We start from the raw sequence: 18,139 nt of genomic DNA, 5'->3' as shown, positions 1-18,139 counted from the left end.
GCGAGTAGCTAACGTAAACTTTTCAAGTTGTTCCCAAACTCCGTGTGTTTGGGCCAAAGGCGTGGTGACTGGGCTGTGACCTGGAATAGGCCGTTTTTCTTGCCGTCAGTCTGTGTTAGTCCAATGCTTATTGCCAGAAATACGTCAGATGGTAACAGCTTGCTTTGTCAACTGCATTCGCTCTCTCGTTTGATTCGTTTTCTCTACCTCTCCACAGTTATTTTACCTTTTAAAGAGGAAAAACCTTTGAGAGAATGAATACAAATGACAATAAACAAAACACATCTTTCACTTCTGTGCATCTCTATATAAACCCAAAGGGAAACCTGTTCATGAACCTCAGAAATTAATGCATGTAAATACTTCCTGGCCTTGGAGCTAACTGAATGTGATCCTCAGAGTGTCATCTGATAAAAAAATAATAAACTAATAAAAGCTGGAATTAGGTGATCAAAGACAGCACAGAACGCTGCATTAGCAAGAAGACTAGTCCAAGGGATCTGGAGAAACTTGTGATGGACAAGCAGAGAAACGTCAGGGATCTCGATTTTCAAGCTGGAATAACCTACAAAGAACTAGTTCCGGTGCCTGTTTACGACAGTGGTAATTGGTGGAGGTGTCTGAAATAGGAGGGGCTCAGTACCTCTTCCTGCAAACCTTCTTCCTGCAATACCATAGGGAAGCGAGAGCACTTGACTGGCAGCTGCAGTGATGTTGAAGCTTTGTGTTTACAACAGGAAATTGAGTCAGGAGCCCTCGAGACTACAAACAGAAAACGTGTACCAGGCAGGCAGCACGTTTTGCGTTGACTTCACGTGTCTGGAGATCAGCTCCGTGGAGTGCGTAGATGTAATTAAGTATCTGGTTACAACTGAGATGTGTGCAGATGACAACCGAGATGTTTCTTTGACCTTGGTTTGCCACTCACAGCTAGAAATGTTTCGATGAAGTTTCCAATACTCTGACATAGCCACCGTACAAAGCCAGGCCATCCTCCAGCAGGAGCACACGAAAACTGTCAGATGGAGTAAGGCACCGGAAGGTGTTTAGATGCTCAGCTAAGATTGGGTTTGAAGCTGAAATTTTTCAGGATTCTTTTCATCAGTGTAGCTTTTAACATGACCTGTCTTCTGCTTTCCCATCGTTACGTGTGGTGCGTGGAAAAAGGAGTAGGTGTCTGATTATTGTCTGGTACAAATCTGGCTGTCTGAATTGGTGTGCATTCCTTTCGGTGCGAAGTTACCATCAACAAAACTGATGTCTTCTGGGCTCGATTCTTTCTGTTCTGTCTGTTGATTTCTACACCCACACTAATATCACCACCCGGATCGCAGGGTCAGGAAGGGTGAGAGACAAAAAGAGGTTTATTGTCTCTGAATGTTAGCTGCAGTGGGAGTGGGGAAACAGGCCAGAGCTCAGTGCTTTGTTTTCCAGCAAACTTTGTGCTTTTGGGCGGTTCTTTAGAAAACTCCGTGTTGTGGTAGTGAACTGTAACCAACACGGCATTTGGAACTTCATTTGTGCTTGTGCAGCTGTAAAAAACCCAAACCCAACAACAACAACAACAAAATCCCCCTCTGACTAATTTATGAGTTAAATACTTTGCCAAAGCAAGATTTTGGTTCTGTTGATTGAAAACATACTTGGCATTGAAGGTGATTTAAAGGTGTGGACACGCTGCTGGCAACTTTTAATCTGTTAATTCAGATACTATGCTGATGTTTCCTTTTGATGATGTTTCCTCCAGATCCTTTAGAAAAAAAAGAAAGAGATTTCACCATACCACATCTGCTTCCCTTGCACACCGTGCGCTAAGCTGCACACTGGCTTTAGGAAGGAGAAAAGCTTTTGTTACGTTTTAGCTAAATGTAGAAAATCATATCCTGCCTGCGTGTGCTATGGTACGTGATGCCAGAGACAGCTAGTGTCTCCTGCAGGCAGGTGTCTCCTTCATTTTGCTTATTAGGTGGCGTTGTTGAGGGTGGGGATGGGAGAAGGGATCAGGGTGACGTGAGGCTGCAAGAACTGAGCCTTCCTCCATTTCCCAGAAGGTAGGATTCCTTGGGCAGAGCCACATCCATGAGCCAGGTCAGCGGTTTCTTCCTTCAAAGCACGTGACCAGGACCATAAATTTCTGGGATGTATCCCAATAACGAGACCCTGTGGATACCCGCAGGCGGGAGACGCGCAGTTCGGATGTGCTGTACTGTGGTAATGATCGCTAACGTGAGAGCTGCTAATGAGAAACTGGAGGAGGCTGAAGGATGGCCACCACATTTGGTTTCACACTTAAATGCTCGCTGATGTTTGTTTTGCTGTTCCTCTGCCATCGAGGAAGCAGAGAGAAGTTATTCTGCCATGGCAAAGCGGGGATGTTCTTGGTCCTATGGTCAAATGTACTTGCAAATCTTCTTCCTTTTAAACTAGCATGCCTCTGCAAATGTGTTCTGACAACTGCTCTGCTTTAGTGTTAAGAAGAACCCATTATTTTAAAGCATTACCTTTACACCAGTGCTGTTGTCACCTGTGATTATTATGGCTGGCACAATTAATACAAATGCCAGAAGAGACGAGCGGAATTTTATTCCTTATCTGTACATGTGAAAGGACCTTTAAGGACCGTTTGTATGTGTTTATAAAAATAAACTTATCTTTATGTGTACATCCCCCCACCCCCTGATGAGGCTTTATTATTTTTCCTGTATAGTCATCCCGTTTCTCAGTATAGCAAAGTCCTCGCGTGAGCAAAAATCCCGCTGAGACGCTGTATTCCGTATAAATTTCCTGTGTAGAAGAACGTGCACAAAAACATCGAAAGCGTCTGTGCTGATCAAAGTTCACTGAAATGTAATTTCTGGAGGAAAAGAAAAGGGGTATGTTAGGGGAGTTTGGAGGTTACTGACTAGAAAGAATAGCGTCATCAGTATTGCACGCAGATCTAAAAGCGCTGCGGAGCTGAGGGCCTGAGCAGGTGTACCGAAATGATGGGAGGAAGAGTAACTCGTACTGTTTGTTCAACAGAATAAAGCACATTACAAAAATAGAGGGAAATACAGCTGTAGATGTAACCAAAACATAAAAAAAATGGAGTTAGCAGAGACGGTTGGGGAGCGTGTTGGTTGGAGCAGGACTTTAATGGCTGGCTGTTTCTGGCTTTCTCCTCAGGGGGCAGGACGCTGCGTTTGACGCACACGAGCGTAGCAGATGAAGGGCAGTACACTTGTGTGGTGAGCAACGCTGCGGGGGAAGTGAGGAAGGATTTTGACCTTTCCGTTCTAGGTAAGTACGTGATAATTTCTGCTACAGTAGAAGATGATAAGGGGGTCTACTGTATACCTGGCTGGTATTGTAAAGATTATTATGCCAAAACATATGTCCTTAGGGGGGAGAAAAAAGCGCATTCGATAACACGGTCAGGAAATCAGGTTTTAAAGACTTTTACTTCTACGTGTGAATTTGCTGTTTGTTTAGTTTTTCAAACTAAGATTCTTCAGGCATAATTTGGAATAACTGGCAGCTGCTTCTGTTTTGTGGTCGGTTTGTTTCTTCTCCGAAAAGGAACTGTGTCAACGCAACTGGCTTCAGTTGGGTCGTTTTTTCGGTTGGATGGAAGTCTGGGGGATGCTGGCAGCCGGATGCTCATAGCTTCTCGTTGCTCATAGCTTCGCTCTCCCTTGGGCGCGACGAGCGAGGCGAATCAGCTCATAGGCGATGTGGAAAGATGGGGTTTGTGTTTTCCTGGTCAGGGTAGTTTTCAGCCAGATGGGTTCCTTGCTGGTTCCCCACACAGCCCGGAAATGCGGTACTGCTGAAAGGAAGATGCCAAGAGCGGCCAGGGGAACAGTGCTGTTTCTTTTGGCACCGGCCTAAATTTAAGCAGGTTTAAGTCAAAAGAAGACTACAACCCCAGGAAACCACACAAAATTCATGTGAATCTGTTGCACCTAACACTCAAATGCAGAAAGGTGCAACCCCATGTGAATAATACTCGTGAATTAAAGCCAGCGTTACTGTGTGGCGGTGGGTATGATATGCCTGGCTGAGTGGCGTCATAGTGCTGATCTGTTGCAACAAAAGATGCGAAGGCAGAGCCAAGACCGACAGAGAAATTAAACACTGGAGCTGGAATCATTTTTGCAAGCGAGAGGTCTCGGATCCAGTGGAAACTTGCAGTCAGTAGAGGGTTGGGTATCGTATAAACCACGTGTGGGAGTGGGCGATCCTGCTAACGTGTTTGGACAAGGGCTGGTACAGTGGGCTTTTGAGGTGGCTAATTGGAACCCTTAATGTGCCATTTTGTCACATTACTTATTTTTAAAAAATGGTATTTTCCCCGAAAATACTGCTTTTTGGTTTAGTAACTATTTGTTAGTTCTCTCAACGATTACCAGGCCCGATGCAGGTTGCCTCACAGCATTGCTGTGTAGAATTTTCCTATAAGTTTCTTTTCTCCGAGGTGCCGAGCGCTCTCGGCTCCCCTCGCCTTCAGCTGCCTTTCGCGTATTCAGCCTGTAAACGATAACTCGCGTTCATGTCAGCTCATGTTTGTTTGATGAGCTCATGGAAGTGTAAGTCTGGTAGAATGGAAGAGAAGGATAAACGCTGAAAAGCATTCATTGTTTCATTGTTTTCTTTGGAGGGTTTTAGTAGCAGGGTGTTCGTGAGGGTTCTGGAAATCTCTCTTGCATAGGCTTTGTTTGCCTTGAAGAAAAACGCTCAGTGAAGCTGATTTCAAGTGGGCTAAGTGGAAAATTCCATTGTTCGGTCTTCTTTTCCCTCCTCCCAGTCATTTCTTTGTCTTCCTGGAGGAAAGTTACTGGAATGTGGCCTGATAGCGACACAGAATATTCACCGTCTCACTGTAAATAGGAACTGCACAGAGACATCCCAGGGTTTCTCTGGAGTGGTGCGGGAGGTGCAACAGGCGAGCCAGTTTCATGGAGAGCTTGGTGTAATAAGCAGAATATGTATATATTTGCGAAATGTTTGGTGTGGCTTGGTCATATTTCTGAAATTAATATGTGTTGACATCTTACTGTATTATTTAGGGGCCAAAGCGATGAGTTGCTATGTTTATTTGTGAATTGTAACTTTTGGCTTGACTTAAAAGTCCTGCACTTTATGATTTTAGGTTATATTTTCCCCCATCTGATTCCTTCCCTAGTTGATGGGCCTTTTTCTCATCTCATTTGGTCACTAGAACCCATACAAAAGTCTGGTTTGCATTGCTTGCACAGTCAGAGCAGGGAATTTGATCGTAACTGCGTGACAAGTTGGCAAGAGTGCCGGTACTGGCCCCGTCTGCCTGCAGGCTAAATTCTACTTACCCCCGTCCCACCACGTCTCCTGTTCACAGGTCGGCATTTAGCCACGCGGAAGTAGTATCTTCACCATTCCAGCCAAGTGACATGCAAACCTCTTTCAATTATTTTCTTTTTCCTTGTCCACTCTAATTTGTACCCTTCATTAGTATCAAAAATCTGGTGTAACCTTATTTTTTCTGTTGACAATGAATTCTATGTATTACTGCGATTCTCATTTTTACAAAACTTTTGCTTCCAACTTACTGGTAGTTCACAAATACGCTTCTGAATATGTTTTAATTCCTGGCTCTTTAGGTCTTGTATCTAGGTTGGAAGTTTGCATTTTGTAGGATTATTAAAGCGTAGTACCTGGCTCCTTAGTCCAGCATTTTTGTTAGAAAACTTTCCATTATCTTTGGGAGATCGACTTGCTTTCTTACAGCTATAGGCCTCCTTTTCAACTGGTTCTACTCCATGCCTACTTTGCTTTGTAACGCCGTTTTCTTTTGGGCTGAATCTACAAATGCCTCTACTTAGAAAGTAGTCGTCGATCAGAGCTCTTCGCCCCCAGAGCTACTCACCAGCGCGTCCATGATCTGGCCTCCTCAGCCCGTAGCACGTTGCTCTCTGTAGACCAAGATTATCTGGAGACAAGTCATAACTGGTCGGCCGTACAGTGAGAGTTTCCTTGTGTTGAGGTAGCTGCTGGGCTGTGGATAGGTATTTTAAGGGTATGGTTTTGTGTCCTGTTTCCCTAGAGAGACCTCGTTGGTACCACAGCAAGGTGCCTTTAGACCTGTACAGGCTGTTCACCTGCCTGTATGGAATTAGCTGCAGAGCACACGTGTACGCCTTTACACGGCATCCACTTGTTGGGCATCTGCTGTAGTGCTTTGAGCGTGCTGGTGAGGAAAAAACCCACGCGTGGTATTTGAATAGACAAACTGACTTTTTTTTTCTTTTTTTTTTTAAATAAATCAATTCTTTCCCTAGACTTTCGATTACTGTTGGAAAACAAACAACTTAAACTTAAGTATACAGTTTTGAACAAATAAATCACTTGCTGCTTAATACGGGTCCTAGAACCTGTTTACAAACTTATCAAACCTGCTGGTGCATAACATCAAACCCGGCCTCGCTAACCGGCGCTCATCACCATCGCCCTTCTGAGCAGGCTCAGAAACGTTGCCCTACAGACCGTGCTCCTCAGCTCCCCGAGTATGTCTCTAGCCCTGAGGATGGTCAGCTCTACGCTGCCTCACATCTGGACCTGTTTCTGGTAGATCTGAGCCGTTCGATGGTGGATGTGATTAAGGGAAGCGTATGCTGAGGTAGAGCGCGACTGTGTCCGTTGTATTTAAAGCGATGGTAAGTAGTACTTGCTGATGTTGTCGTCCTGTGTGTTTGCAGTGCCTCCAGGGATCGTGGGTGACAATACGTTGGAAGATGTGAAAGTGAAGGAGAAGCACAGAGTTACCCTAACATGTGAAGTGATAGGTAAAATTATACAATATTATTTATATTTACCGGTCATACCCATGGTGTCGACCAGCGTTGGTTCTGAACAGCATGGTTTTAATGGAATTTTCAATGCAGTGGATTTTTTCAATTTCAGCTTTAACCACGGTGCTTATAGCAGGACAAAGCACTCCTTTTTATGAAGGTTGTGTAAAACGTAACCAAGAGGATAGTTGCTGTGATATTTCTTCTCTAAAGTCCTGTGGAATTTAAGAGGAGGCGTGTATTACTTCGGGAGTTTCAAAGACTTTAGAATACATATTCCAAAATATCTCCTTAAAGGATATATTCTAAAAGGGCATCTGAAACTGTATTTTTCTGTTTTTCAGAAACCTTGGTGTATCCTAGAGGCTGTGCAGCAACTAATATTTGCAATTTTCTCTACTGCATTAAGGCAACCCTGTACCACAGATCACCTGGATAAAGGATGGGCAGCCTCTCACTGCAGATGAAGATCACCAGTTTCTGTCCAGTGGGCGTTTTCTCCGAATCACCAACGCTCACGTCGCTGACACGGGGAGATACACATGTATTGCATCCAATACGGCTGGAGATAAGAGCAAAAGTTACAGTCTTAATGTACTTGGTAAGACAGCTGGGCTGGCTCTCGTGGAGAAAATAGTCATCTCGGGGAAAAAACAGATAATCACATTGGAATTTTGTAGTACTTTAATTACAGCAATGCTTCAGTTGCCTGGCTACGATTAAAATTTTATAGCTTAGTAATTGAGAAATAATAGTAGTTCAATGAAAACAGCAGTTCTGGGTTTTAGGCAATATAGAGCTGGAAACTGTGGAGCTGCAACAAGACATTGTATGGAATGAGCAGGACGTTGGCTTATTGTGATTCAGGGAAGGAGTATCTGAAGAGCACTTGAGATTGCGATCTCTTCGTAAAAGCCGAAACATCTGCATTTCGCTTTTTTCACGATGGTTATTGCATAACCCGATGCAAACAATGGCGAGTTTGTTTTCCACGTCCTCATTTCCTAGGCTCATGCCTCCTACCAATCTGCCCCTCCCGGGCTCGTCAGGCAGCCTGCTGCGCGAGAAACGGTGGCTGGCTTCCCGGCGACCCGCGTTTGACAACGGCGAAGGGTGGATGGAGTCCGCCGCCCCGGGCTGGCCATTGGCTGCAGGGCAAAACATAAAACCAGATGAATGTTGTCTGGCTCTGGGTTTCAGCGCGCCTCAAAGGAATGCCTCCCAGCTATTTAAGGCTGCAACCAGATTCCTAGGCAGAACAGGGAACAGAAAATTGGCTTTTCATAGAAGTCCTTCCTCTGGTTAATGATTTTGTTGTCCCTAGTGTCTCCAACCATTGTGGGTGCAGACAGCCCTGGACATGCAGAAGAAGTCACTGTTATCCTCAACAGCCCAACTTCGCTGGTTTGTGAGGCTTACTCGTACCCTCCAGCTACAATCACCTGGCTGAAAGATGGTAATCCTTTAGAATCAAACAGAAATATCCGCATTTTGCCAGGTAAAATTTTTGTTGTTGTTGAAAAATAACATACCACTTTATTCTTGTATTGTTTAGTTTCCTACTACAGAAGTTTTGGACAAATCAAAGGATATATTTCTATTAAGTGCAATGTTTGTACTTTTGTAGCATTTCCTGTTCAAATCTTTTCAAGTGCTTCACAATTAACTGATTATTTCCTTGTGTTTTATTTGTATTTAGGTATTTATCCGTTTCTTCCGTAAAGCTAAATGATGGCAAACAGGTTCATTGGAGTTAATGATGAATGTAAATAACTTGAAATTAAGTGTGGAAATTAGATGGAGAGAGATATAAACAATGTTAGCAAAAAGAACGAGGTGGCATTTTTCTAGGTCATTAGTAGTTTGCCATTTTTAATTTGTTGAGTAACCCTTACCTCGCACATCCGCGGAGGTGGAAAACAGGAACAAGCTTCACCGGTAACACTCAAGTGATGTAGATGAACAAATATTTCAGCATTGTTAACTGCAAATGCTCAGAGGAGGACTGAGTCGATAGCGAGGGATTGACTTACTGCATGGGGGGACAATTTCTAGGAATGCAGTCTGAAAAGAGCTGCAGCCAAATTAAATAGTGGCTCACCTCTGAGAACGCAGACAGTATAAGTCATAAACAAACGGGATTCTGTCGGGGGGAAATCGATGGATGTCGAAGTTGTAGAGGCCACCTGAAGTCTTAAATCCTACCGATTCATTCATGTTTGAGCTTCTTCTGACGTCGTGGCTGTTCCTTCTGTCCATTCTCCGGAGGGAGTGAAGAGCCTCTTTCTTGGGAAGAAAGGCACTTCAGAACAGAGGCTCACATCGCCCCGTGCGATGAACACGCTGTTCTTGCTTAGTCCTATTGATTATGCCTCCTTTCCCTTTGTCTGCGAATGAAGTGCACGACCCTAAATCACTTTTTCCTATCTAACTATCTTCAAGAAATTTCTTGTCCAGAATTCTGTTAACAAATTTTCCAAGAATCTGTAAGCCACAGGAGTTGGGATCCAAAGCACTCCTGGAAATTATACGCTCGTGCATTACGCAGTGTACACGGTGGTAAGCAGTCAGGTTCTCATGCTCACCTAAGGGCAGAATTTTGGACCAAAGGGTTGAAAATATGCTGCAGAAACTGTTTAAAAAATGGGGAAGCAAGAGTATAACACGGACACTATTAAAGACTGATGTCTTTTGGCAGGTGGTCGAACCCTGCAGATTCTAAATGCGCAGGAGGACAACGCTGGGAGGTATACCTGTGTAGCCACGAACGAGGCTGGAGAAACTTTGAAACACTATGAAGTGAAAGTTTACAGTACGGAAATACTTCCAACTTTTTCTAATCATCTTCTTTTTTTTTTTTCTTTCTTCTTTTTTATTATTCCATTTTCCCCCCCTTTGCAGTGTTACCTGTCCTGATGAATACAAGGATTTCCGTTAGTAGCTTTGTTTAGCAAACATCTGCGTTAGCTCCTGGCATTGCTTGAGGAGAGGCACTAGAAAAGTGTTTGCTGTTGCATCCTTTACAAGTGCTGCTCTTGGGCTAAAAATCTTTGTACCACCCAGGGGAAGACATTTCCAAAACGTTGAACTTCAGGTTCTGCCAAAATGCTTTTGGTAACGATTTTCAAATCGGACGAGTGCAGCTCAATGGGAGACGTGAGCAGAAAATCTCACGAGCAAAGAAACTATTTTAGAAAAAAAAGGAGGGGAGGGGACCCGCAACATCTAATGGGAAACTTTCTTGAGTAAGGTAAAACAGGAGGATACTATTTTTATATCCTTCCATAAAATACCATCTGCACAAAAGCTTTCCCATTCAAGGCTTCCTGTCAGCACGTTGTCCTTTGAGCATCTGTGCCCAATACTCCATTTTAATGCTCAAACTCTTCATTGTGGGCTCAGTCAAGCATGATTTTTCATCTTTTTTTTTTTTTTTTTTTAGTTTCCTAGTCTGAATTGGAGTTTGGTTTGCTCCCTTACAGTAACCATGCTGTTACTTTAATTACATTAAGTCCCTAATAAGGCCCCATTGTATTCAGAATAATGAGAAGATGACAAAAGAGTTCGTTAGTGAAGTATGGCTGTGCACTAACGTAAAGCCCCCACCCCCAAATGCCATTGCAACTCTCAGTTATTATGGTACTGTAAGCAGTAGGGAGAATTTAAAATTTCCCATTGAACAAAGAATGGAAAATGCTTTGAAAGCATTTAAAATAATTTAAAAGTTATTACGAGACCAGGGTAGGGGGTAGCTTAAGAATTTTGAAATGTTCTGTTTTCATGCTGATTCAGAAGGAAATGAGATTTTGCAACATTGGGGTTTCAATGGAATGGAAATGTTGAGTTTTGACCAGCTACTCTGAGTGTGGACTTCAGTTCAAACACATGTTTCTGAGAATATTAGTTTCCATTAAACTGCTTTTTAATGACTACAGTACACTGAACTTTGTAGAATTCAAGCCAAACACATAATAAAGTGCTATAGCTAGGTAAGGCTATAGGTTTACATGTCTAAAACTGTTGAACATAGTTTTATATATTTTTATATTTAATACATATACTAAAAATAGTTTTAAATACTTATATGTGTTTAAAAAAATCAGAATTCAGCTGTGGGGAAGAGGCAGATTATAGGGGGGATGCACTTGCTTTCCCTGAGTTTATCATCCAGGTTCTCCCTTTTTCCAGTTAATTTTGAAATGCTGCATAAGACAGTAAGTCATGAAAGTCCCTTTGTTTTTGCGCAGTTCCACCCACCATTACCAGAGGGGATCTCTCAGGGCTGGGTCTCTCCCCTAAAGAAGTGAAGATCAAAGTAAACCACAGCCTTACCCTGGAGTGTGAAGCTCACGCCATTCCTGCTGCTGCCATCAGCTGGTACAAGGATGGACAGGCCAGTCACCAACTTCATTCCTTCGAACGGGTGCATTTCCTACGGAAACAACTGCATGCTCGCTGTCGCTATCGATGAATGTTCGTGCAGCCTAACAGGCTCGCCGGCACTGCTGAAGTCAGCAGGAAGTCATCTTCCTGCCGTCCTGCTGGCAGGATCGCCCCTCGCCCATCTTAGGATGTTTGCTGTCGGCCAGACCTCCCCCGATGGACACCCTTGGGTTTTTGTGGGTGCTTGGCAGTGCCACTGAGACAGCAGTGCTGGAGTTCCCAGGGCCTACCACTGGCCTGCGCTGTAAAGGGGGGGGCCCTGGCTGGAAGCAGCATCCCGTGGTACGACCGCGTGGGGCTTTGCCGTTGTGTAAAGTCCCCAAAGGCCGTTACAATGGCCCCACGCTTGGTTCCTCTAAGTGCTGCCCTCGCCAAAGTTGCGGAGAGCCTCCCACTTGGTTCTGGCAGAGCTCACAAAGCCACAGAAGCATCTGGATCCTCTGCGAGGGGGAATGAGGCGTGGTTCCTGCCACACGCAGTCTTCACAACAGCATCGCTCTGGAGGAGAAGCAGTTTGGAAGGGCGATGCCACAGAATTGTACTGATGTGCATTCTACCGGGGGCTGGCTATAAACAAAAAAGAAACGGTGCAACTCTAATGTGAGAGAGGACTGTAGACCATCTCTTGCTTTAGCTGTCCTTGGTAGGGCACTCCCATGGGTGCAGCTCTGCAGCTGGACCAGCCCTCGCTGGATTTCCCAAGCGTGCAGAAACGCCCTGGAGTCACAGGCGAGACTGTACGCCCTCCGTCTGTGTTCAGCATTAGCTGTCATTCTGGGACCTCCTGGGTGTACTGGTTGTATTGCCAATGAAAAATGATGTCGGGGAGAGCTGAGAGGTCCCCGAAGACAGACGGTGGCTGTAAACAGCTTGCTGCCGCTGTCAGAGCAGCAGCTTTCTCTTAGGTTGCCCCTGGGCAAATGGCTTTCATTGACAGCCACAGACTAAATTAATTGTCCCCCGCAGGGGCCAGGAGTTCAGTGCTGACTCCCTGATGCGTTCCGTTTTCATCAGTGAGAGATACAGGTTGTATCGCTGCACTCTGCTGTCGTGTGTGATGTCAGTTCTAGGGACAGATACATCTAACCTGTGTATCTCTGCGTCGCGGCTGCATCAGATTTATGTTCACACCATGTCCTTGCTTGGTCGTGGGTCCTAGTGGTTGTTAGGATGAGCTAGATCAGGTTGTTCCCCTCACAGAAAGCTGATCGTTTCGCATGTGTAGGTTTGCCATCAGCTTGGCCGGTGAGTTCAGGGACTGAGTCAGCCTGAGAGCCCTTGCCTGATGGGGATGGCATTGCTCCTTTCAGCAGCAGCTTGCAGCTGGGGTTCAGAGTGATGTACAACCAGATCCTCTTAGGAGACCAGCTACCAAGATCAGAAGGGCAAAGATGCAGAGTTTCTGACAACCGTGACAAGAAACCTGTCTCCAGGAACTTGGAGCTTGATCACATTTACTCAGGGAGGAAAAGCTTTTGGTCTGAGGGAAGGGATGCCATCCAGAGGGACTTGGACAGGCTGGAGAGGTGGGCCCGTGCGAACCGCATGGAGTTCACCAAGGCCAAGGGCAAGGTCCTGCACGTGGGTCGGGGCAATCCCAAGCACAGCTACGGGCTGGGTGGAGAATGGGTTGAGAGCAGCCCCGAGGAGAAGGACTGGGAGGTGTGGGGGGATGAGAAGCCCAACATGAGCCGGCAGTGTGCGCTTGCAGCCCAGAACTCCAACCGTGTCTTGGGCTGCATCAGAACGAGCTGGGCTGCACCACCTGAGCCAAGGCTGCCATCCCGGGAGCACCCAGCTTAGGACCTTGTCCTGAGTGGTGACCCTCGGTACGTGGTGTCCTAAGCCATGGCTTTGTTTGCAGACGTTGAAAGCGGGCCTTGCTGGCAGCGTCAGCAAAGGTTGAAGGATGCAGAGGAAAATAACAAAACCAAATTATGCTCTTACTCCAGTCTACTGCCTTAGGAAGGGTTTTAAAACAACCTGGACTTGACCAAAAGAGAGATGACATCATATCATTTCCACAAATACGGCCATTTCTAGTGTATGTTTTGCCGAGTATTAATCTCCATGTAAAATTACATTACAGCCACTTAAATCGGACGATCATGTCATCATCCAAGCTAGTGGCCGTACTCTGCAGATTAAGGAGGCCGAAGTATCAGACACCGGTCGTTACACTTGTCTGGCATCCAACATTGCTGGAGAGGATGAAGTGGAATTTGATGTAAATATCCAAGGTAAACAGAGTTCAGATCATAAAATTCTTCCGGTAGGCTCCTTTTCTAATGTTCTGGGATGTTGGCATTCATTATAATTTTACACCCTTTACACCTGCTTAGTCCAATCCAGCGCTTTTGTGGTTTGTATGATTTTTATTTCGTGTATATTTTGCCCAGCTTTAAGAAATACAGTATCTGATTATTCTTTCTTTCATATTTTGTGACATATGCGGTGTTTCTGAAGTCAGTGGAATGACATAGTAACTCTGATCTGTCACTAAACTACATGCCAAAGTTTTAATTTAGCTCAAACTAGGACATCATATTTTATTTATCTGTATTGAGTCGTACTTAGAGGCCCCAGACACATGCATCCTGTCGGCCTACACGCTGTGTGGAAATACGTGAAAACAATCATTAGTCATTTCTGAAAATTTAGACAAAATTAGAACTTGAGTAGAACCAGATAGCTTACTATTTCAGTATTATTGTTGATTAATACCCTCTGTGTTTTGTTATCAAATCTTCTCACACTGTTGTTTATTAGTCTTCAGAAAATATTCAGCAGATTGCTCAATTGTTCATTGGGATGACAAGAACTAGAATTTTCCTGGCTAACCTAAATTGAGGGGGGGGATTGTTTTAATTTAGTACACTTTAATTTTTGTTGCTGCTATTTAACAATTACAGTATCTTTTCATTTCTTGACTTTAAAACTAGCTGTTTCCACTGTAAAATCCTAACGTTTTTTCCCCTCCTCGGTTGTAGTTCCTCCTAGTTTCCACAAGCCGTATAAGGAATGGGAAGCCGGTAACACGGTAGATGCGGGAAGAGGTGGAGAAAGTAAAGACGTGATTGTCAACAATCCCCTTTCGCTGTACTGCGAGACCAATGCTGTTCCTCCTCCCGTTCTTACGTGGTATAAAGACGGCTATCCTCTGAGCTCTAGCGATAAAGTACTAATATTACCAGGTCAGTATTAAAATGTCGCTCTCTGACCTTAAGAAATGGTGTTAGTGCTAGTATTTGGGTAGTAATAAACTTCTCCCCTTCAAAACACTGCATCAATGTTCCTTTCGGACTTTCTTGACTGGGAATGTTTCTCTGCGGTCCTTGGACTTAAGCGGTTTCCTTCTTTCATTTAAAAAGTAGCCCCTAAAATGGTGTGAATGTGACCGTTTAACACATCATATGACGTGCTGAGAAATAAAATACGACAGTGATGCCTGATCTACCGGCAGTGGCCCTCAGTCCTACACGGAGAAATCTTTTAACTACCGAGGAGGAGTTGGCAGCTGCTACGCAGGAAATCCAGCCACCTCCAGGGAAGGTCAGAGCCCTCCAAAGCTGCCTGCCAGGACTACCAGCAAGCTACAGAGCATGGACCTGCCTCCAACACTCATCACACTCCTTGGGTGGATTCCTTGGAGGACGCTGGGGCTGCCACCGGCCAAATTCCACGCTCCCCAGGATATGCCATCACATGTCAGAGCTGCCTGGGTGGACTCCGAAGGAGCTACTGGGCTCGGACCTGCCTCCAGCATGGACAAACCTCCTTGGGGAGCAACCTTAAGGGAGTCTGGGGCTGCTACCTGCCAAAGTCAGCTGTCTCCAGGGGTGGCCAAGACGTTCTGGAGCTTCCTGGGAGGAGTCCGGCGGAGCTACTGGGCTTGGACCTGCCTCCAGCACGGACAAAATGCCTTGGCTAACAACCTCAGAGGAGTCTGGAGCTGCTACCTGCCAATAAGGATTTATTTCCTTACTAAGTTTTGCTTTGGCAAAAATCATAATTGAAGTAGAAAAGCCTCTTAACCAGGGAGTGAGGCATGGAAATAACGTTTCCAGCAGAAAACCAGCCATGAGCTCCCGCTTAGCCTCCCGGGGAAGGGGAGAGAGGAGGTGCGTACGATGCTGAGGGTGCAAAAAGGAGCCTTGCTGTGCGGAGGATGGCTTTGGACGGCGTGTGGAAAGAAGGGCAGCAGCGGGGATAACGTCTTTTTGTCTACCTGTTGCTCATCTGTTGGGACACCAGTGACAGCCGCTCCCAGAATGTATTCCTAATCTCTCCTCTCCTTCTGAAGCTGTTTATGTGGCTCTGCTTTCAATGAGGAATAGAGTGAAAAGTAAAAATCGTATATAGCTATAAGCTTCAGAAGTGAATTTTTTCAATTTGGAACAGCTTTACCAGAATATTCTGTGCTTATATTTCCTTTTGCCTGTTAGTTCTCTGTCACCTTGCCGAGAAATATTTCTATTTTTGATTGAAGAATAATGTCTGGCTGCATATTGCTGAAGAACGTTATTCCTTTCTGTGGAATTAATGACTCTTTTCTAACGTTTCAGTATGAACATTGCTGAATTCCAAGTATCTGCCACTACAAAAAGTAGCTAGGAAAGAAAAGTCTTTAGTTACTTATAATTCAGAACAAATGCTGACCATTCATAAATTTGCTTGCTCAGGTCTCCAGTGAAATGTGGTGTGGAAAAGTTGGAAACTGCTTGATGCTGCATTTAAATCTTGACGGCATTTTCCCTGCAGGAGGCCGAGTGTTGCAGATTCCCCGGGCGCAGGCTGAAGATGCTGGGAGATACATGTGTGTGGCGGTAAACGAAGCCGGGGAGGATTCCATTCATTACGACGTCCGCGTGCTCTGTGAGCTTTCCTGCTTTCCTGCTTTCCTTTTTCTTTTGAATGACAAAAAAAGAGAGAGTTGTGTGGAACCTAATGAAGCATTGTAGTCCAGGTTTACTTAATGTTTTTAAAGTTTGTAAATTCTGCGTATTTGTAAACTATGAAATGCATGTGTTTATGGAAGGTGCTAGAGTTTTGTAGGCGTGTGCGGAATTGCATGCCAATAGCGTTAATGTTGTTAGTTCAGTGCGGGTTTGGGTTATTGTTACAGGAGCTCAGTTGTGTTATCCCTATTACGCTTCACCAGAAAGAAAAGTCTATGGAGAAATCCAGGTTTTATCTTGGTATCTCTTCTTCCCTATCCAGTTTCCAGTTCAAAATTCTGACCTCCTAAACTTTTCTCTCTCCTTATTTTGCTCGTCATTGTCTAAAATACCTGCAAAAGTCCCGAAGGCATAAGGGAATTGATGTAGATCAACCGTTGAATGCCTGCAGAGTCCTTTCTGTGTGGTCTGTTTACAAACATTGCACAGAGAGCTTTGGTACGCTGCTTGCGTTTCTGTTGATGTACTCGAGGGTTTTGCCTTGGGAAACGCTTATTTCTTTACCTCTATTTCTGTATCTACCACTGAAAAAAAATGGTTTATTGTTAGGAAGAGGCCTGCCATGGAAATCCTCTTTTGTTCTGGCAGCAAAGAACATGACGGACTAACTGGAAAATGAGTTTTCACCTCTTCTTCTTTATGGCTGTTGTGCATAAGCGTACTTCTCCTGCAGTCCCTCGAGTTACACTGATCTGTTCCAGCTGAACTACTCTTGGGATTTTATTATCTTTCACTGTATTCACTGAAGATTTCACTACTTTTTTATAAAAACCCAATCTAAAAGATTGGTGGGCAACCTTAAAAAAAAAAAAACCCAACAAAAACCACTGGGAGGTACTCAGTCACAATATTCTTATCATGTTCTGCTCTTTTGTAGTACCACCGTCCATCAGTGGAGCTGATGGCGATCTGCCTGAAGAAGTGACTGTGCTTGTGAACAAGGTTGCGGTGATGGACTGTGTCGCCAGTGGCAGCCCTTCTCCGAGTATTACCTGGCAAAAGGATGGCCACCTCCTAGCAGAAGACGACAAACACGTATTTTTGTCTAATGGAAGGAGGTTACAGGTAGCTCTTTGTGAACAACTGATTTTTAGAGCCACAGACACAAGCTGCCCATAAAGACAAAACTGTTTAGATTTGCTGAGTATGCAATTCTGAATTTATTTTTTTCTACAAGGTGCTGCAAACCGAAGGAGGTTTTGTCCCTTGGCGCTGTCCCTCAGCTGCTTGTTTGCACTCAAATGTAGTTCATAGAATCATTGAATGGTTTGAGTTGGAAGGGACCTCAAAGCCATCCAGTGCGACCCCCTGCCATGGGCAGGGACACTCTCCACCAGCCCAGGTTGCCCAAAGCCCCATCCAACCTGGCCTTGAACACTGCCAGGGAGCCAGGGGCAGCCACAGCTTCTCTGGGCAGCCTGGGCCAGGGCCTCATCACCCTCACAGGGAAGAATTTCTGCCTCACATCTCATCCAAATCTCCTCTCCTGCAGCTTCAGGCCATTCCCCTTGTCCTGTCACTCCCTGCTCTTTGCCTTCTGTGGCTTGGGTGGTGTGGCTAGAGCACTTGCCAGTGAAGACTGAGGCAAAAAATTCATTGAGCACCTCAGCCTTCTCCATATCGTGGGTAACCAGGTCACCTGTTTCATTCCAGAGGGGGCCCACATTTTCCCTCGTCCTCCTTTTATCACTGACGTACCTATGGAAACTTCTTGTTATCCGTGTTGTCCCTGGCCAGATTTAATTCCATGAGGGCTTTGGCTTTCCTAACTTGATCCCTGGCTGCTCGGACAGTTTCTCTGTATTCCTCCCAGGCTACCTGTCCCTGCTTCTGCCCTCTGTAGGCTTCCTTTTTTTGTTTGACTTTGCCCAGGAGCTCCTTGTTCATCCATGCAGGCCTCCAGGCATTTTTGCCTGACTTCCTCTTTGCTGG

The 18,139-nt window shown here is 45.0% G+C and overlaps 1 protein-coding gene across 4 annotated transcripts in view; it reads left to right on the top strand.

Moving 5' to 3' along the window:
- HMCN1 (hemicentin 1) overlaps positions 1-18,139 on the top strand; it is a 204,855-nt gene that overhangs the window by 131,789 nt on the left and 54,927 nt on the right. For all 4 annotated transcript variants that reach the window (XM_054833523.1, XM_054833524.1, XM_054833525.1 and 1 more), the window contains 10 exons: positions 3,166-3,279; positions 6,714-6,800; positions 7,216-7,407; positions 8,131-8,304; positions 9,505-9,618; positions 11,054-11,199; positions 13,339-13,489; positions 14,240-14,443; positions 16,011-16,124; positions 17,085-17,272. In XM_054833523.1, coding sequence (XP_054689498.1) covers positions 3,166-3,279; positions 6,714-6,800; positions 7,216-7,407; positions 8,131-8,304; positions 9,505-9,618; positions 11,054-11,199; positions 13,339-13,489; positions 14,240-14,443; positions 16,011-16,124; positions 17,085-17,272 — 1,484 coding nt within the window. The remainder of the gene's footprint in view (positions 1-3,165; positions 3,280-6,713; positions 6,801-7,215; positions 7,408-8,130; positions 8,305-9,504; positions 9,619-11,053; positions 11,200-13,338; positions 13,490-14,239; positions 14,444-16,010; positions 16,125-17,084; positions 17,273-18,139) is intronic.

This window comes from Grus americana, chromosome 8, assembly GCF_028858705.1.
Source record: "Grus americana isolate bGruAme1 chromosome 8, bGruAme1.mat, whole genome shotgun sequence".
Taxonomy (NCBI): domain Eukaryota; kingdom Metazoa; phylum Chordata; class Aves; order Gruiformes; family Gruidae; genus Grus; species Grus americana.
This window is presented reverse-complemented; position numbering and strand designations above follow the sequence as displayed.